The sequence below is a fragment of the Mytilus californianus genome, unplaced genomic scaffold (assembly GCF_021869535.1).
Source record: "Mytilus californianus isolate M0D057914Y unplaced genomic scaffold, xbMytCali1.0.p SCAF_7, whole genome shotgun sequence".
NCBI lineage: Eukaryota > Metazoa > Mollusca > Bivalvia > Mytilida > Mytilidae > Mytilus > Mytilus californianus.
Genome location: NW_026262723.1, coordinates 112,543,478 through 112,566,073, shown reverse-complemented (window position 1 = coordinate 112,566,073; position 22,596 = coordinate 112,543,478). Strand labels below are relative to the sequence as shown.

At 32.3% G+C, this 22,596-nt stretch overlaps 2 protein-coding genes across 3 annotated transcripts in view; both read left to right on the top strand.

The window, feature by feature from the left end:
- LOC127708011 (uncharacterized) overlaps positions 1–22,596 on the top strand; it is a 174,800-nt gene that overhangs the window by 71,686 nt on the left and 80,518 nt on the right. The window lies entirely within an intron of this gene.
- On the top strand, positions 10,605–12,996 carry LOC127708014 (polycystin-2-like). Its single transcript, XM_052212805.1, has 2 exons — positions 10,605–10,777; positions 11,328–12,996. The coding sequence occupies exons 1-2, from the start codon at positions 10,747–10,749 to the stop codon at positions 12,701–12,703; spliced, it is 1,407 nt and encodes a 468-aa protein (XP_052068765.1). The 5' UTR covers positions 10,605–10,746; the 3' UTR covers positions 12,704–12,996.

The following is a 22,596-nucleotide window of genomic DNA, read 5'->3' as shown; positions in this document are numbered from 1 at the left end:
CACAAAATGATCCAATGATGCGTTTTAAGGTCCATCAGTATATAAACAGACAAATTGACATCAGACAATACGAATAAAAAAGACTGATATTGTCTTGTGTTAAAGCAAATTATTTCTCATAATCGATCATGTTCCATGAACACCGCAAATGTTTCATTGATAGAAAAATAATAATACGATATGGCACAAGACAACGATAGACATTGCTTCTGAACTCGAACAGGAAAATGACTATGTGACGGGGATAACCAAGTTGTTGTGTTTATATTATAGGGATTTGAAGTAGGAAGCATCCGGAAATTTGTCATGAGTGTTTCTAAACCAATAAATGATCCATCAGTACTAAAAATTTGGCATGATAATAGTGGAAAAGGAAATTTGGCATCATGGTATCTTAATAAAATCATACTGGAGGATGTACAAACTTGTGGAAGGTAATTGTTTTGTCTCCTTTTATAATGAATAAGCTAAATAGAAATAGTTTGTGTTTTTATTTTCTTTGTAGTGATATAGGGAAGAAGGAATGATAAGAGACAATATGTGGCCCATGAAAGTTGTAAAATAGTAAAATTATTCAAACCTTTTAGATTTTGTTAATTTTATTGAGTAACCATGTTTGCAATTAGTTAATCACTTACGCGCACACAGTTTGCCTGTGATGTCCATAGTCGAAATTGACATATATGGATTGAAATAGTAATTTTACATATAGTTTATAGACAATATAATTATAAGCTAAAGTCTCACTCAAAAATATATTTTACACATATCAAAATATTTATGAAATACATCATGTAGCAAAATATTTTTGATAAAAGGTAAATATCAATGACACAATTCAAAATGAAATAAAACATTTTATTGTTTTTCAGAAAATTCGAAGTTTTAAGATGAAATGTAAATATTCCAGATCATATTTTAATAAATAATTACTCATATCGTACATACTAAAGTCTTGTTAATATCTGAATGCTGTTATTTGGTAGATTATTGATGCTTTATAATTTCAAATGAAATGTGCCGAAACTAGCCTCATTATCCTTCTTTTTTATCGACAGGTATATGTTTATATGTGATCAATGGCTTTCTTTGGACCATGATGATGGCTGCATTGATTGTGCCATTCCTGTTTCAGATAAATTGGATAAACACAAATTCTCATTTTTATTTAACGAAAACACTAGACAAAACGCAACAGACAATCACTTATGGTTATCGGTTGCTATCCGACCTGAAGACAGTAACTTTACAAGGATAGAACGATTGGCTTGTTGTTTGACATTGTTGTTTCTAACGATGATCTCAAACGCAATGTTTTATGGACAAGACACTGGAAGTCGCATCTCAATTGGACCTATCACATTATCATTTTCTGGGATATACATTTCGCTTATAAGTGCAATAATTGCCGCACCTCCAATATTCTTAGTATCTTATATGTTCAAAAGTTCGAGACCGCAATCAACAAGCGAGAAGAAACATTTAACAAATACTAAAGAAAATCCTGAAATGGCAATTCAATCCAGGACTGATAAGAAAACCAATCCATACGCATATGTTATAGATGACTCTCAATTTGCACTTCCGTTTTGGTGTAGATATGTAGCATGGGGAATAGTTACATTAGCCGTCTTTGTATCCGGTTTTTTCCTAATTCTGTATAGTATTGAATGGGGAAAGACTAAGTCAGAGGAATGGCTTCTATGTTTCTTTATGTCTTTCATGGAATCGATGCTCCTCGTTGATCCACTCAAGGTAAGATAATCAAAGTGTCGCTATACACATTAAATAGTCAGCCATACTTCTTATAGCAACGTTAGGGCATTACAAAAAAAAAACAATATCTAAAGTTATAAAAAATAGATACACGGCTCAAATAATACTTCAGTAAAAAACAAATAAGTAATGCATGCAATAATCAACATATATTTTGCACGACATATACACTTCAAAAATAAAATGTCAACCAAATAATATTATTGTAAGTTAAAAGTTCTAAATAACCTGTATGCTTTGGTGTAAATGTTTAATAGCGTTGCAAATCGGTAAGGTGAAACATAATTATTCGGCTTTGGGGGTTCATTATGACACTCTTCATTTTATTAATGACATTTATTTCAAAGGAATTCGATTTTCTGAATGAGTCGTTTTTTTGTGTGTCTAAAATATTTCAATCAAAAATTTACGGAATGTTTTTACATGATAGTGATCATTTTGTATTGTTCAACGTCGTAATGTTTTAACATGTATTGGTAAATTTTAATCTAGTTTTTTAATTCTGTATTTAAATAATTATTGTGGTAGATTTCGTTCTCTTTCACAGATAACTTCTGCCTCATGTCTATAATAAGGACGTGATACGAATTCAAAGTCGGAAAAAAAATACTTTCCTTTTGTAACAGAAACTTAGATATAATAACAGTTAATCATTACTTATTTGTTTATTTGTGTATTTGTATTTTGTTGTATTTATTAATTAGGGTTACATATGTCATTGGATTTATGAAAACCTAATACAACTTTAATCGATCTATATTGCTTCTCAATATTAAACTAACATGTTTATGACTTTTGTTTTAAAGATCACCAATTATTCTAAAAGGAATGTTAATTACGTTGCAATTTCAAAACCCTAACTTTAAACAAACGTAAAAATTGGGATCAACGTGTTTGGATGTCATACTACATGTGGTTTAAAACGCCTATTAACATTTACAGACTAAAAGAAAAAATAAGCGAACGATTACACCAAAATCTAGCACAATTATAGGTAGAAAACCACTACTTCCTAACCCCATTGCTTACTATGTTAAATTCCGCATTTTTTCAAGCAATCTTAGCTTTTTAGTCTAATAAAGTGATATTCATTTCATGTCAAAAAAAGCAACAGTAGTATACCGCTATTCAATAGTCATAAATCGATTTATCGAAAACACATTCGGATTAACTATGAAAACCGAGGGAAACACATCAACTATAAGAGAAAAACAACAGAACTACAGAAACACTGAACTGCAACAAAAACAAACGCCAACATATATATTGAAACGGACTATTAGATAACAACTGCCATATTACTGCTTGGGTACAGGACATTTTATGAAAAAATGGTGGGAGTAACCTTGCGTTATGGCTAGCCAGACTTCCCGCTTATATGGCTATGTTGAAAAAAACCGCTAAAATGACAACATTGCGTTACAAGAATACAGTACATATAAACACTCAGGACAGAGAAATAAATAACTAATATAATAGTACATTACAACACAGCAAAACAACGGACACCTCCCATGAATTCACGACAGTTTACTAGGACAATCCAAACGAACTATTAACTCGCGTCACACGAATGTTTCAACACCACAAAAAGTGACGTATTTTTTGTGACGTTGATATTATCACAAATGAATTTCTAAAAATAGAATAGATTTGTTTTATTGTAGACACGTACAAGAATATAAAATTGAGATTGAGTTTGTTGGTGTTATTTTATGTATTTTGTAACCATGACAAGAATATTAAAATGTAATTGTGTTTGTAATGGTGCTATTATTTGTATTTTCTAACCATGTCGGTTTTTCTTCTAAATCAAAACAGTGTATAAACCAAAAACAAAGTGCATATAATTGCTTTAAACTAAAAATCATATGAATGAAATAGCTGATTGTCTTAACTTTTACATACATATAGAAAATATTAACATAACTATAATATAAGGCAAGAACATGTAAAACTAAACAGCAAACACACTTAAAAAAAAACAACATATACAAAAATGTAGACGAACCATTAGTAATTCGACTTTACTGACAAAAAAGACCGAGATACGTCGTATAGCAATTCACACTGTGCAAAACTGTCGTATTAGGGAATAGGTCACGTTTGGTACTTAGCAGGCCAGACGACGTAGGTGCTTAACCACAATCTAAGACGTGGTAAAAATGTCGTTAGTTAGTTTGGACACTGACACATCGGATCAACCAATTTGTGATGTGTCCATAAAATTTATGGAGTGTCATTTTTAATCTTTCCTCCTCATACCTCTGTTGGAGCAGTTTCTGCGTAAGGAGCACACTCCTGTATATTGAGTCCTTAAGTGTGAACATGCACGAGCATAACGTATCAACTAAGTTATGTAAATACCATACGATGGGGCAGAGGATATGTTACTTTTGAGAAATGAAAAATTGATAATTTGTTGAAATCATCCCGTTTGTCATATATTTAAGTGTGAAGTCGTCCATCTGTGTCAAAACTATACCTTATCCCGACGTTTGCTGAACAAAATCAACATATATTCAATTGCTTATTAGAGCGCACTGGTTCCCAGAAGTGTGGTAGTACAAACACAAGATTTCTAATGTGAACATCAGGGAAAATATGCCCTCCTTTTTAAATTTGATATACTATTTGTATCATTAAAAAAGACTTTCAACAAGGGTTCTACAGTTATCCCAAGTCCCAAAAATTTCTATTATCAAAATTTACCAAAAATTTTACTCATTGACAAATTTACAGCTATGCGTAAAGACTAATGTTTTGTAAATTCTTTCTGATCGGGACAAATAAGGGGTTCTATTCCTGTACACAAATAAAATTAATACCTACACATTGAAACTTTTTAGATTATATTGCTATCGTTCGTATTCTCTTGGATTGTAAAGAGTTATACAGAGAAAACTGTGAAATACGACAGAACGAAACTTCTTCTAGAGACCAAAAGACGTGCAGCAAGTCCATTGTCATATCTTTTAGGTAAAGTTTATTTACATTGAACTATGAATTTAAAAAAAAACAATTTGTTGTTCAACCTCATTAGTCCCCATTTAATCTGTTTTCATTTAAAATACTGAGTTAAAATGCAAGGGCATGTCACCAATTTAAATGTATTCAATATAAAAACAACAAGACTAAGACCATCTATTTACACAATTGATTTTTTTACCTGTTTTTGGAGAAAAAAAGTTTACAATCCGGTCTTAGTCATCGATTAAGAAAATCAATAGATAGAAACAAATCGTGCTGCAATTGGTGCGCTTTTCTGGATTTACCTTCATCGGTAGCGTTCAAACCAAAAATGTTGAATGCCTTGGACACGCAATGACCTATACGACCAAAAAGGTCTAAATCATATAAAGAATAAAATAAATAAAAAGAAACATTATCAAGCATAAAAAATAACCAAGACAAAATCTGTTAATAAATCAACATGGTTGAAATTTTCTGTGGACTTCAATAAAGAAGTTATTGCCTTAAATGATGTGTTTACCGGTTTTGTAATTGCCTACGACATAAGAACAAAAAGTTAACTATATGTGTTATATGGAAGGATTGCAAGGTGGATATGTCTGTCTGGTATGGTGCATCTGACCGTAACCTCATTTTAATAGTACATTTGTCAAAGATTGTTTTCTAGGTTTGATCTGTTTCCCAGATACTATAAGAAATAGATTAACTATATTTGGTGAATGATTGTCTGTCGGACATGGTTCATATGATTTTAACTCATTTACATGAATCATTGAAAATGTAAAGTCTATGTTATACTTGTAATATAACCTTTTCTCAAAGCCTTTCCTTCAAAATAAGATCTAATAATCTAAAAAAAAAAGACACACGTAAAATAGCATCCTCGTATCTATTCTGATTCTATTCTTACGTTTTAAACAAATGCTAAAGAAGGTATAAAACCACTAATTCATAGCCCATTACTTTGTATGTTAAAATTTGCAATTTCAAGCATTAATGGCTACTTTGTCTTAAGTTTAAATGAAGTGGAAAGCATTTCATGTCAAAACTATACCTTATCCTGACTTGTGTTGAAAAATTCAGCATACCTTTAATTGCCTATTAGAGCGTACTGGTTCCCGGAAGTTTGATAGTACAAAAACAGGTACTTCTGATCTGAATAACAGGATAAATGTGCCCTACTACAATGTATTATAATTTTATATACTTCTTTATTATTCAAAAGAAACCTTCAACAAGGGTTCTGCAGTGATTCCAAGTCCCAAAGCTTTCATTTGATACCAAAAACTAACCAAATATTTCACCTATTGACAAAGATACAGCTATGCGTAGGAACTATTTTGTTTAAAGTATGTACTACTTTCTTGCATGTTCTTTCCGACCAGACCTGAATTAGTGGTTCTATACCTAACAGCACCAAACTTGTTATATTGACCTTTGCTTTACTTAATTTCCTTCTATGATTTATTTCTAGCATGGAAAAACACATAAAGTTTTTGTCAAAACACTATATCACTGAATGCAAGCTCAAATTGGACTGGTAGTAACATATGCGTTATACAGAGAAAACTCCATATGGATACTAAATAGTGACAGATATGAGACTTTTTCAATTTTAACCAGTTCTTATTTGCTAATATCGACTCAAATAACAATGTTCTTACCTATATATCTTTTTTTTATCAGAGATTCTTCCTTAAATATAAATATAGTGGTCCAAACATGAAATATAATTGATAATTTTGTCCTCCCTTTTTTCTACGTGTTGAAAAAGGAGAGCGATTAGGTAAAACCATACTTTTATGTATAAACATGGATCAACAAGAGCAATTCATGTATCTCCCAGCTAGACAACTTTCTAAACTGGTTATGAATTGCATTTCAAGTGAGATTTTGGAATTCCTATATAAGTATACACCATTTCCTTTGAAATAAATGATACACTAAGAAACCCAATAAAACATGTACACTTACTAGATAATTTGACCAAAAGCTATATTTATACTATAAACCAGTCATGATTTACATGTTTCATTGGTTTCAGTCTTAGATAATGCAAAAATTTAAACTTCAGGTAAAGTCTTAACTGTGTGCTTGCTAAATGACCAAAAAAGGCTGAAATACCTTTTTGTAGCAATTTGAGGGCTGTAATTTGACACCAACATAATTGTTACATAAGAAAAAATAATGTAACATTATTACTAACAACAAATGTGACCAATTTTCATTGTAATGGGTATGATTTCTAAAATTTTAATTTCACATGCCTTTCAGTAATAGGTATAAAACCACGTATTCATAGCCCCATTTCTTTCTATGTTAAATTTTGCAATTTCAAGCATTAATGGCTACTACTTGTCTTAAGTTTAAAGTGGAAGTCATTTCATGTCAAAACTTTACCTTATCCTGACTTGTGCTGAAAAAATTCGACATACCTTTAATTGCATATTAGAGCGTACTGGTTCCCGGAAGTTTGATAGTACATAAACAGGTACTTCTGATCTGAACAACAGGGTAAATGTGCCCTACTATAATAATTTTATATACTTCTTTATTATTCAAAAGAAACCTTCAACAAGGGTTCTACAGTGATCCAAAGTCCCCAAGCTTTCATTTGATACCAAAAACTACCCAAATATTTCACCTATTGACAAAGATACAGCTATGCGTAGGAACTATTTTGTTTAACGTATGTACTACTTTCTTGTATGTTCTTTCCGACCAGACCTGAATTAGTGGTTCTATACCAGAAGAAAGCGACTGTAAAAGCAAACATGATCAGCAAAAACAGAACAGAACTAGAAATGTGTCAGATAGCCGAAATTGTCAGTCGACTTGTTATGGGAGTTATTGTTCTTAAATAAGGATTTTTATAATTTTAGGCATATCTGTCAAAACAATAGTAGATACAGAAAAAATGTTGATAAAAAAACAATGATTAGCACTACCTGATAAAAAACGAAATTCTAGTCATGAATTCTTTTACTTTTTTTGGAGACTGCCATTATTAAAAATGCACATAGATCTAGGTGAGCTACATAGGTTATTTCTGGCCTTTAGATTATTTCCAGATTGATTTATCACCCTATTTCTACAGTTTTAACTTCATATACACTTGTGACCACGCGAATAAAGGATCGGTACTGAAAACAAAACTAAATTCAACCTTGTTTTGGATTTTTTCACCCTAGTATCGGAAGTTTAAGCGTATATCAAGTAAACTAAGCAAAACATGATGATAAAATATCACTGATACATTAATGAATTAGTATCTTTGATGAGGTTTTTTTCCAAGTGTTCCAAACATCTATGACCCACGTTTTGTTCCATTGCTTGTAATTACTCACCTGTATGCCTTTCTAGGTCTTAACCTATAACCGGAGGTGTTTATTCCATGCAGTTTTTGATAGTATATTTGGAATCGATAAGCATTTGGTGTTCTAAAAAGAATGTGTTATTGTAAAATGATGTATCCTTGTAATTCCCGTATAAAAAAAAGTGTAAACATATATAAAGGTTATCCTAAAGTGGTTTGAAAAAAGTAAAATAACAAAAATACCGAACTCCACTGAAAATTCAAATCGGAAAGTCCCTTATCAAATTGCAAAATCAAAAGCTCAAACGCTTCAAACGAGTGGAAAACAACTGTCATATTCCTGACTTGGTACAGACATTTCCGCATGTAGAAAATGGTGGATGAAACCTGGTTTTATAGCTAGCTAAACCTCCCACTTGTATGACAGTTGCATAAGATTCCACTATATTGACAGCATAGATAATCAGGAAAACGAATGATATAAGAACAGCTTCGAAAAGTAGAGACATTTTTTATTTATCAGTACACGAAATACAAGTGTCTTACTGAGAACAGTATTTGGTATATTAATTTGACTACGTTTTTCCTGGAAAATCCAACATTTTACTATTAGTGTAAAATTATTCACAAATATCAAGAACCCCAATGTATATTAAAGACGGTGAGAAGGCCATAAAATCCTTCCAAAATCAAATGTTAGTATAATATATTATTTTTCATAATTTTGTTTAGTTCTGTTGTTTTAGATGTCTTCAAAGCGACGCAAGCTCCATTAAAACCACCAACAGTTGCTATATTGAAAGAAAAAAGACAACAGCGACTTAAAATGCAAGAGATATTCATTGAACTACTTTTATATATCATATTCCTTGCTGTTTTGTATTGCGTCAGTTTTAGTAACCGAGATTCTAGATGATATAACGTCAAACATCATCTAGAGCAGCAACTTGTTACATCAAATAATATCTCAGTTGGAGATTCAACGTTGAAATATGATCAGGTTAGTTGTTTTTCCTGTTTCAGATACCCTTTAATTTAGAATGCAAAATGGGGAAAAGAATTACGAGAAGAATACAATCAGAAAACACTTCAATTAAAGGGCAATAAAGAATAAAAAAATCTTGGACGGAGTGCAAATACTTCCATATAAACACCCATAAACGTGGAAGGATATCCGATGCGGAGGCATTGGATACCAGCAAAGAAGTTTTTTTATAACATTCATAATATAATGAGTTGTGAGTACAGACAAAAGTAAAAGAACAAAAATACCGAACTCCGAGAAAAATTCAAAACGGAAAGTCCCTAATCAAATGGCAAAATCAAAAGCTCAAACATATCAAACGAACGGATCATATTCCTGACTTGGTACAGGCATTTTCTTATGTAGAAATATATGCATCAAAATAATGAATAAGATGGTGCGACTACTTATAAACTTACTATTTCGCGATACGATAGGACCAGGTTTGGGATTTTTAAATATTTCGGACTTCAGCATCACTGAGGGGACATTATTTGTCGGAATGCGCATCTGGGTTACTAAGTTTCATGCCTGGTAATTTACGAGCTAACACAACCATTTTGTCGATACTACTGTTTGTGGACGTTTCTTTCCCTAAGCAAATCACAAGCCATGTAGTCAGAACTGCATAAGATATCAATGATACGTCATTTTGTACATTTTGCTATTCATAAAACTTTAAAGTCTACATTGGTTTTTTTCTTCTTATCATTCTAGGTTTTTATTGCGATTCAATTTCTAAATTGGTTTGACTTTGAACCTGAATGGATTTTGGCACAACTGACGAAACTTTTGACGACGAAACATGCATCTGACGAAACTTTTGACAACGAAAAGTGCATCCGACTAAACGTTTGAAGACGAAACGCGCATCAGACATACGAAATTAAAAGCTTTTTGTCTTTGAATAGTTTTGATAGATACTTAACATCCACTACCTCAATCTTATGCTATTTAAATTGTCATACGCCCGTCGTAGACAAAGCGTATTATCCGTATTATGGAAGCCGTAAGGGGACATACACAAAAAAAAGAACATATTTTTTTTATCAAGGTCTCTGTAAAACGGTAATGTTTTATCATGATCTCGAATTAAAAAACAATATTTTTTTATTTTTAGTATGTCCCCTTATATATTGTTTTCCGTCCGTTTGCCAATTCAAAACATAATTTACCTGGTCTTGTTATTGTCTCGATTTTAAAGAATTCCAATTTTATTTTAACAGAGTTAAAGGACTTTATTCATGGAGAATTAGAAACTTTCTCAAATGTTGTACAAAAATAATTTCAAAATTGAGAACAAATTTCAGTTTTTTGTTTTACAATTTCCTATTATAAACTTTGTTAAAAATCCAATTTTAAATATGCTCGTCGTTTATATTGAGGTAATAACCAAAATATATCTGTAACTCATGTTAACCACTCATAATTCAATATGCTTAACCAAGACACAAAATATGAAATTCACCTGATTAATTCCGTAATCTGTCTTGAACTATAAAATGTTTTGCAGGTTACAACTGCGTCTAATTTATATGTATGGATCGATGAGACCCTTATTCCGTTTCTTTTTCCACGGTACCATACCAATGAAGATCAACTAAATGCAGATAAAAGATTATATGTACAAGACCAAGTAAATTTTCGTGTTGGTCCAATGAGAATGAGACAACTAAGAACAGTTCTAGGTACGATACATAATACATATAACTTCATTAGTATGTCTTGTATGATGAATTTAACTACCAGTTCGGACTAATGAAATCAAGATTGTAGCTTACGCTGGTATCCATTATTTTGATAGTTGTGTCTGTTATTTATTGTATAAGCAAATTTCAATCAAACAATATCCGTTTTCACAAATTGGTGAATGAAAATAACAAATTTTTAGTTTCTAGCATCCGAGCCCCTTTTCTAGATTTACCTTTATCAGGAACCCTCCAACCTAGATATTTGAAACCCATAATATATACATACGTAAACTGCACTAAAGTAGATGATGATACAAGACATGAACCTGCAGATTGACAGTCTTCATATAATTCGGAAGAGTTTGTCATAGTGAATATAAGATAACAACTCAAAAACGCAACTTGTATACGAAATGACAAAGCTAGTATAATAAACAAATGGTTTTAACTGGATTTTTATAATTCAATCGGGAGTTGTCCTTTCATCTGAAGTTGCAATTCATTTATTTAAAGTCATGTAATAAAATGCAGGCTTTAACTTTTTCAGAGCCATGTAGGACACAGTTTTTGTGTAATTTTACCTGTTATGATGAATATGCCATTCACGGAGAGGATGATGCAAATTACTGTGTAGCCTGGGAGCCTCGCCCCTGCGTCAGAGATCAAGCTGTATATAATATGACATCTGCTGCCTGGAATTTTGTGTCGTCTGTTGATATTTGGGGACTTCCCGTTACAGGACTACATTCTACCTATAGCGGTGGTGGATATATAGCAGAATTCATTGTCAACTACAACATATCACGTCTAATTCTTAATGATTTGTATGAATACACATGGATAGACCGTAAAACGAGAGCCTTGTTTACAGAATTCACCTTGTACAACGTAGATGACAATGTTTTTGTTTTCATCTCGTTTTTGACCGAATTTCCGGAAACAGGTGGTGTCATTGCAAGTACATCAATCAAACCGTTTCGGCCTTATCAACATGTCGGAAGCCTTGGTTTGTTCATCTTTATTTGTGAAATTATTGTACTTCTTGGAATACTTATATTTTCTGTTCATCAATGTCTTTTGTTTCAAAGAAATGGAAAGAAGATGTTTAGGGAATTATGGTATGTTCTTGACATATTAATCATAATTCTATTCTTTGTTACTACCGTAATGTATATTGGTAGATGGATAATGATTAATTTGACAATGAAAGAATGGGAAAATCATAAGAATAAATTCGTCAACTTCAGTCATATTGCATCATGGGACGAGCTGTTTAACGTTTTATTGGCTTCAATTATATTTCTGACAACTGTCCGAATCATGCGAGTTCTCAGCTACAATGAAAGAATGAATCAATTTGGAAAGGTTCTTGCTCACGTGAGTCGTGACCTTTGTGGGTGTTTTGTAATGTTTCTAATGGTGTATGTAGCGTTTGTAACTTTCGGACATTTAATATTTGGCAGGCATTTAGAAACATACAAAAACTTATTCGTGTCATCAACGACATTGGTCAATGCTATTATCGGTAAAAACAGCATCAAAGATCTGTTTTCTGTGGAGCCGGTTCTGGGAAGAGCCTATTACTTTTTCTTCGTTTTGTTTTTGTTGTGGATTTTAATGACAATGATGAATGCAACATTAAATGTAGGTATTACAACAGTTAGGAGAAGACCGTTTTTGTCAACATACGGCATCACAAACATTTTAGCGGGCTTCTGGAAAGAGGCTGTTGGTCTCATTATTGCATCAAATGATACCACAACAAACAACAAGCTAATGTTGTTACGTGACTACATACCGAGTAAGGAAGTTCCAGAGCAAATGTTAATAATAATACGTCAGGATGATACAAAACAGGTCGAAAAAGTAAAACCGAACAAAGACTTTCCGAAAAAGAAAGAACGACCAAGTAGTATTCATTAGTAATATTTATTGAATCCATGAACTATAGTTGAACTTTAAGTTATACATTGCAAAATGAGATATGTATACCATTTGTTTGTATAAAAACGAGACCATATATTAAACGACTACATCAACAGTTGATGCAATCGATCATTAAATAGCACATTTAAATTGTTTTGTTCTGGAATTAACTGTGCACAAACAAACTTGTGTTTGATATGACATTATCGTGTTTTGTTTGAGAAATGTTTCATAAATAATAATGTATCTTTTTATTGAATAACATCTTATTAAATATTCTTTTTTTGTCAGTGCATTCTAGATTATTTCGCCTCGTGTGACTTGATACATATAACATACTAAGGATGTTCTATTCCTGGAATAGATTACCTTATTTGTATTTGTCAAAGCATTCAATATTTTGGGGTCTATAACGCTATCAACTTCATACTTTATTCTGCATTTTAACGTTTTTTATACGAGCCTACATGTTGTGTTGTTTTTCCTTTTGTGTTTTTGTGTTTTTGTTTCTTGTGGTTCGAGTCGATCTGATAGTCAAGTCCCTCCAAAGTGATTTTGACATTTTGTTTTATTGTTGTCTTTTTATACAACTGTCACAGGTTAGGAGAGGCTTGTTACAAATTAAGGCGACAGTAATTTATCGATGTTCAAATCTTGTGAATCGATAAGGAAAAGACAAATCGAGGTAACAAACAAATACTTAGGGAATCACATGAACTCCAAATGACTTAGTAAGCGTCCCCTTATATGCATACATTACCTGTCATATGCGAATTCACATTCAATCAAAATGTCACAATGGGGAATAAAACACAGTCATCTAGATTTCAATCAAACAATATCCGTTTTCACAAATTGGTGAATGAAAATAACAAATTTTTAGTTTCTAGCATCCGAGCCCCTTTTCTAGATTTACCTTTATCAGGAACCCTCCAACCTAGATATTTGAAACCCATAATATATACATACGTAAACTGCACTAAAGTAGATGATGATACAAGACATGAACCTGCAGATTGACAGTCTTCATATAATTCGGAAGAGTTTGTCATAGTGAATATAAGATAACAACTCAAAAACGCAACTTGTATACGAAATGACAAAGCTAGTATAATAAACAAATGGTTTTAACTGGATTTTTATAATTCAATCGGGAGTTGTCCTTTCATCTGAAGTTGCAATTCATTTATTTAAAGTCATGTAATAAAATGCAGGCTTTAACTTTTTCAGAGCCATGTAGGACACAGTTTTTGTGTAATTTTACCTGTTATGATGAATATGCCATTCACGGAGAGGATGATGCAAATTACTGTGTAGCCTGGGAGCCTCGCCCCTGCGTCAGAGATCAAGCTGTATATAATATGACATCTGCTGCCTGGAATTTTGTGTCGTCTGTTGATATTTGGGGACTTCCCGTTACAGGACTACATTCTACCTATAGCGGTGGTGGAATAAAACACAATGTCACAATGGGGAATAAAACACAGTCATCTAGATTAGAGATCGCACGAAAAAACTGGTAAAGAGAGATATCAGACCGCGACTCGCTAATGTGTTGAGACAACGATATCGTTTCGGTCAACCTATTCATGATATTGACCGTAAAACTTAAGTTGTGACGATTTCAGTCGTTCTTCATCATAACTTTGTTGGAACAGTTTGTATTTAATAGTCATAATTCGATTAAGCAAAAAGAAATCCGGATAACAAACTAAAATCGAGGGATACACATCAACTATAAGAGGAAAACAACGGAAGAACAGAAACACTGAAGTACAACAAAAACGAACTCCAACATACATAGAAACTGACTGTAGATAACAACTGCCGTATTCCTGGCTTGGTACAGGAAATTTAAAGAAAAATGAACACGCTTGCTAATGAAGTGCAAAACGAGCGTTATGAATTACGACACAAAGTATATGAATACTCGCATTTAGGGCGTACTATAGGTAAAAAAAATTGAAATAAGCCAGGAACATTTAATCAATTGGTTGAATTTGGTTGCTGTCTATCATATATTTTTTTTCATTCATTGCTGTGGCAAAATACGGCTGTTGGTCTTTTCTTTTGAATTGCTTTGTTGCGTCATACTGGAGCTTTTAAACTTGTGCTCATTATTGAAAATTGCAATTGTGAGGTGACTTATCATTGAACACATCTGTTATCTATGTTCTTTATTTATTGTATTGCCATTAGCAATCGTACCACATCTCTTCTTATTTCCTATTATTTTAAATTAAGATAAGTATAAGTGCTAGTTAATTTTAGAAATCAATTTATTATTTTTTTCAATTTTCCTTAAATTGTCAGAAAATTGGATATACGCTTCGACAAGATCTAGGAACAAACGTGTTTTTTTTTTTTTTTTTTTTTTTTTTTTTTAGGTCTTTCCACTTGTCCGTGGAAAGACATTTTGCTTTTGTTCTGATTATTATTTTGTTTTTTTTTTCTTCCGCCTAATATTTTTCTGTCGCTGCAATGGCGGATCCAGGACTTTTTATAAGGGGGGGGGGGGGGGGGGCACTGACTGACCTAAGGAAGGCCTGCTTAAGTCATGCTTTAGTGATTCCTTATATAATTAACCAATTTTTTCCCACAGAATGGGGGTCTCGGCCCCCAAGGACCGCCTCCCCCCTAGATCCGCCTATGCGCTGTTTTGTTTTTTTTGAAAGATGTCACTTAGATATTTGGTGTATGATATCCAACAGTTTATACGCTTTTGAAACTGACCCTGTCTAACCGAATACTTTTCCTTGTAAGAGTTATCTCCCCGAACACTGTTTTTCCTGTTATTTCTAACACTTCGCAGCAATAAAAGAAACCGACAAATTTATTTTTCAAAATTGCTCGTTATATCCTCAGGATGTTCTGTTTAAATTTGACCAAAGCGGTATAGAGATTCCATATAAGAGTTATTTCCCTTTCTGTATTTGATATAAGTGAAATGTATTTGTAACTGGCAAACCATAAGTGATAGAGACATAGGGTCTTTTGATTTGAGGTCCTTGGTCCATTAAAAAGTAAATGAGGTCAAGTTCAAAGGTCAAGGTCATGTTTTAATTTTAATTTTGCCTTGTTATTACTTATTTTCAGAAATTGTATAAGATATCGACAAAATATTTTTACAGAATTGTTAGTTGCGACATGTCGTAACACGTACATTTTAGTTGAAAGGGTACGTAGACATTTAATTGGAGTTTTCTCAACACTTATACCTTATATTAGCATTATTGTAATATAACTCATTAACGATATATAGTAGAGACCTAGTGTCTTTTTATTTGAGGCTCTTGTTTAATAACCAAAGGTCAAAGTTTGATTTGGCGTTCTAGATTTTGACCTTTGCTCTAACTTCCTTATTGGATCGATAAAGTCAAAGGGTCTTTTACATTGGGTTAGAGATATATATGACCTTGATAAAGGTCAACCGGAAGTGACCTTTTGTAAACCGAAAGTAGCCATGTTTGCTTACTTCATGTACAATTTACTATAACTTTATATTTTTGGAATCAGTGTGAAGTAAGGTTCAAATCTAAAAAGCGAAACCGAAAGTAGCATTTTCTAAACCGGAATTACCTTCTAATCTCCCTTATTTTTCTCAAAACAATAATAAAACCATATATTTTTTGGAATCAGCTCAACTTAAGCTATTATTTTTCACCAGAATTGACATTTTAAACCAAAATGTAATATTTTCCTGTCTAGATATATCTAGATAGGGTGGAAAGACCTTTTTTTTTTTTTTATATAATTTGAATTGTGCCAGTCTCCATTCAGATACAGTCTAAGGTTGAAGTTTTAATTTACAAATATCAAAAAAAAAGCAACAGTAGTATACCACTGTTCAATAGTCAAATCGATTAAGCGAAAACAATTCCGGGTCACAAACCAAAACCGAGGAACAAACATCAACGTAACCTTTTTCAAATATTGCATCAATAAAACCTTTTTTCAAATATTCATGAAATTCAAGACAGTTGTTACCTCAAAAGCATGAGAATTTGGTTAGATTGTATTGTGTTTTTTATTCTTAAAGGAATAATGCTGGAAGGAGGATATTTAAAAAAAATCAAACTTCAAATTTTGATATGGCGTATTTTTCAGTAATTACAGATTAACACTCTTTCATATCCAGATTTTCGATTGAAATAAGAATCAATTTTCATCCAAAGCCTACAGAAGAAAAAACAAATATAACTTCTCAAGCTAAACGGATAAATATAGGAAGCATGTAGCATTCTCATATTAAGCCAGTTGAATCATTATGTGAATATAAAGAACTTTTGAAATGTCTGACTTTCGTCGTTTACATCTCTGTTATAAGTATTCTGACCGTAAATCATCGTACGTTTGTTATAAATTTGAGAAAATAGAAAAATAGCTGTCTTATGTGGAACTCTGATATTACGTTATGTTGTTCTATTATTACTTGATGATAGTTTGTCTTTACATAATATGGTTTTGACATTACGTAATGATGTTTTGTCAATTCTTTATAGAGATTTCCAATAAAATGACATACGTACCTAACTCGACGTACGCACGTAACGGGACCGTTTATTCCTAACCTATTAATTTTGTTAAATACGTCATTCAAGTTTTAACTAAGTATTCCTTAGCTATAAAACCCATTCAGGATCAATTTTATCAATATCAAGTATTTCTAAGATGATGAAAAACGAAAGAAATCATGATTTTTATATATCACGTGATTATTGAGATTCCCGCCAAAACTTCACTGTCATAAGACTACGTATGTACACGTATCTTTACCTATCATACGATTGATTTGAGTTGTCTTTCATGGTTTTGACCATGACTTTGATTTTCGATATACTTTGCAAATGAACCTTTTATTATTTAATATTTGACATGCTTTTATTTGTCGTTATCAGATTGGTGTCCCTTTTTCCTTTCGTCTCTTAATGTTTTATAATATATAATTTCCTTGGGTATTTATTATATGACATAGATTTTTCTAGCAATTTCAGAAATATCGAATTAAAAGTGTTAGTCAGAATTTGTCTCTGTTAAAGTTGATAACTTGGATCGCATCATACTTTATTAAGCATCATTTGACCCCAGGAGTGTAAAGAATAAATCGAAAAAAGAATGCATGCTAAGCATACTAATGCCTTTGAAGAGAAAATTGAAAATATTTGTTGAACGGACAGACTGGCGGACGAACAGACAGGATGATTGTAATATGAGTTCGGGTACAATATTTTGTCAGTGTATGTATCTTAGATGCTAGTGGTAAGGAAGTCTGGATCAAAACGGGGAAATCTTTACTTGTTAAAAAGTATTTTTTACTATTTAGAATAATAATTGCATGCCTTCTGGATAATAGTACAATAGCAAGTCACAAGGATAATGGAAGCTGTGAAACACCATTTTACAATAAAAACTAAGCTTTTTGATACAAAGAAACAAGGAGAAAAATCAAACAAATTATGCAACAAAAAGTGATATCAAAACAAAACAAATGTTGCTAGAATAATAATATATGCACTGAAAGCATAAAATATATAAACAGGTTTTTATTAAATATGGAATAAACTGGTAGCAGGCCAGCCTCGATTTTGGGTTCAATTATTTTGTTGGACAATTCGATCCAGCGAATCACTATCATTTCACCATCCTTAATATATATGTAATATTTGTCGCTGGATATAAGACATACATCAGTATCAACATCTTCATAAGTATTATAGCCTGAGGCTAAATCTTCGTCGTATTTATTATAGCTTGTAAGTTTTATAGCTTGATGCTAAATTCTTATCTGATATTTTAGCCAATTTATGTCGAGAACTTGTTTTATGCATGCATATCTTTGCTACATGCTATAAATGTCCAAGTTAAAGCCAATAGAGATCATAGAAGTATGTTTATCAAATGATCATGTCTTCTCATAATTAAAACAGTAAGAAAGGGATTGACTCGTCCGACTAAAACGAAGCACAAAAACAGCAACTACTAGCATTTCAAAATAAACTCCATGAACCGATCTTAGAGTATTCACAGCTACTGAACACTATCTTAAAAACAATTACAACTAATAAATACAGAATAATTATCCAGTCTAGAATATTAATCAATTATTTCGTACTGTTACACCACTATCCCAAGTAAGTCACTAAGTTGGCCCGTTAACATGTTTAACTCCGCCACATTATGTATGGCGGTGACTGTCCCAAGTAAGGAGCATGTAATTCAGTGGTTATCATTTGTTGCTGTGCTTTCGTTCATTTTTTTTTTTGTACATTAATTAGGCCGTTAGTTCTATCGTTTTTGTTGTTTTACATTTGTGATTTTGTAGCTGACTATTCGGTATGGGCTTTGCTCATTGTTGAAGGTCGTACGGTGGCCTATAGTTGTTAATTTCTGTGTCATTTGGTCTCTTGTGAAGAGTTGTCTTATTGGTAATCATACTACATCTTTTTTGTACATATCACAAATTAAGTACATAAACACTCCAGAAAAGCAAGACCTTGTGTCATGTCAAAAGCACAGAGTGTCTGTAGGACCATTAGTGTTCATAACTGTATAGCAGATTATATGTAGTTTCTATAATATGTAATGATAATTTATTAGTAAAAGATACATGATTATTTGTTAGTGGGATTATATATAACTAAATAAATGAATATTTATATTAAAAGAAACATCAGAAACAAGAATATGTGTCCATTAGATTACACGCCAGTATCACATTTCCGTGTTAAGTGAGCTCTAAATCCAGGAAAAAATCCAATTCAGTATGTAGTCTTAAACTTTTTAATCTCGTGCGAGATGTCTAATGTTCAAACATTGTTGTTTTTAAAACGTATTTATCAAAGTCAAACGACAATCATTTAATTTTTTTTTTGTGCTATACAATTTGTGATTATGGCCGGATCCAAGATATTTGAAAGAGGGCGTACTTCCCGATAATTGAATTAATACTGCCGAGCGAAGCAACGCGAAAAAATATTGGACGATTTTATACTAAACATTTGTATAGATAACGTGGAAAATGTGAGATGTTCAAAATTACTTGGCGATCGAAAGGGGGAAGTACGCCCTCTACCCCTGTATCTGCGAATGCACGTTTAGGCATACATGATCAAAACCTCGTCCCATGCATTATTATAGTTAAAGACTAAAAAGTACCTTTTGATAAATGTATCAATGATATGAATTTCTGCCCATTTCAAATTATCTTGAATTAAATTATAGAATTTTTTTTTTAAGTTAGTCGCGTACACCTTTTACATTCGGGTGTGTTAGAATCCACTTTTTAAACGTTAAAACTTATAAAAACAAAAAAAGAGATAACCTTCTCGCTTCGGATTTCGTTATTTTAATATTTTCATGCTAAATGTTTACTTGGTAGTTTTTAAAATTCATATGTTGAGAAGAACTGAAATATGGGTCAAGTGAAATGACAAGAAATAATGGGTGTATTTGATTACAAGTTGCTAGCTTACTTATTCCATTAAAATATTTTTGTCAATAAAATCATTAAAAATTTAATAACAAAATATTTTAAGATTAAAAAAAGTAGTTGGATTTGATATTTACATTAAGTCTACATCAGCAAAAAATGCGTGTTCAAAGAGCAAAAAATGCATGCAGTGTATGCTCCCCTCCGTCATGCTCCGATGCAATAGGACGATATACGTTGAGTTAGGTCGGTTATGTCGAGTAAAGTCATTTTATTGGAAATCTCTTATATGGCTATAACATTACGTAATGATGTTTCAAAAATTTGACGACTTTACACTACATGATGTGTTTGTTTCAGTATTTGATGTGGTCATGTCATTCTTTGATGTGGTTATCCCTTTACTACTGCGAGGTGAAACCACGTGACCATTTTGGAAAACAATTGTTCTATTTTTAGACAGATTTCCATATGTCGTTTGTGTAAAGCGCATTAGATGAGTACCGCTATTCATTAAGTTAAAGTTCAAATTAAAGTTCAAGTTGTTGTTCGTAGTTATTTGGTATGAAAAAGGGGAACGACAGACAAAATTAAGAAAAAAAGTACTAAAACATTTACAGTAATTCGGACATAAGGGGGATATCCAAAACCACTTGCCGGTTTTTCATTGATTCTCAAATGGAAGCAGTATTATAATAAATTCGTAAATGATTCCAAGGAACACTGCTTTATCTTGGTCTTCAAGAAAAACTCCTATACAAGTTTTATAACAATTCATAGAGGTTTACAAATGTATCATGTCAAAATAGTTTAATTCGGTAATATTCAATGCAAAAAAAAAACCTTACATAGAAATCAAAAAAAAATGTGGTATGATTGCCAATGAGACAACTCTCAACCACATACCAAATGACGTAGAAGTTAACATATATGTGTGACTGTATGGTCTTTAACAATGAGCAAAATTCATACCACATAGTAAGTTTAAAAAGGTCGCGAAATGAAAAATAGAAAAATAGTTCAAACTAGAAATCTAACAACCTAAATGATGAAAACGCCGACGATACTACCGGACGACGGCATATAGGTTTGTTGTCGCAGGTACGACACAAATCAAAAGACTTGTAATGTATTTTCAACAAATGAGACACTTTAAATCAACTCGCACTAAAGTTAAAGGGATATTGGGGGGGGGGGGGGGGGGGGGGGGGGGGGGGGTTTAAGCAACAAAGCATCAATTCTATAAAATAAGAATTTTCCAGGTTTTTTTAGCGTGTATGTTCATTTGAACATATGAATATTAAACTTTTATTTTATTAATTGCAGTTTCTGATATACCACGCACTAATTGAAAAAAAACCTGTTTGAAATATCTGTTTCACAGGTGACGACAGGTGTCAAGCCTGTACGAGCTCGGACTCCAATCAGATATAACTTACTAGTACTCAATAGGAAACCATATTTTGGGATGAGCAGTACATTCCTCAAAGACATTACAACCAATCAACATTCACTGCTTAATACACTGACACTGTATACCAGATGCATTATCATTTTGATATTCTAAATCTATTTAATGACCCAAACTATTTATTTTTGTTTTGCCGATTTCAGCTTACCGCTGATGAAGAATTTAAATATAAATGTATCAATACATACACGAATAAGTTAGTAGTATATTAGGAACAATAAAGCTTGAAGATGTTGAGAAAGAAGATTATACAACTATATTTACAAAAGAATTGTACACGGCAACTATTCTTCCACCAGCAAAAGATGCAAGTGATACAATTTTTGAAGCTTTTTTTGTTATCAAATATTTTACATTTAATTTGTTATTTAATGATTAACTAGCTTTTAGTTTATAGAAAACCAATTTCTGATTACCAAAGCAACCTCCACCCCCATGAGCGGCCTCGCTGATACTGATCGGACCTTGTCCTTTAAGAATGTCATGATTTTATTAAAGTTTTTTTGTCAGATTACCCGGGTTACAAACTAAAACTGAGGGAAACACATCAATGTAAGAGGAGAACTACGACACAACAGAAACACAACATTAAAATGTAACACACACAGAAAGAACTATAATATAACAATGACCATTTTCCTGACTTGGTACAGGACATTTTAAGAAAAAATGGTGGATTGAACCTGGTTTTATGGCTAGCCAAACCTCCCGCTTTTATGGCAATGTTAAATATAACATTAAAATGACAACATTACATGACAGGACTACAATACAAATAAATGGGAGAACATATAGGACAAAGAAACATACGAATAATAGCTAACAAAGGAACCAGGTTTAAAATTTAATACGCAAGACGCGCGTTTCGTCCACACAAGACTAACCAGTGACGCTCAGATCAAAAAAGTTCGAAAGCCAACACAAGTACAAAGATGATGAGCATTGAGGACCAAATGTTCCAAAAAATTGTGCCAAATATGGCTAAGGTTA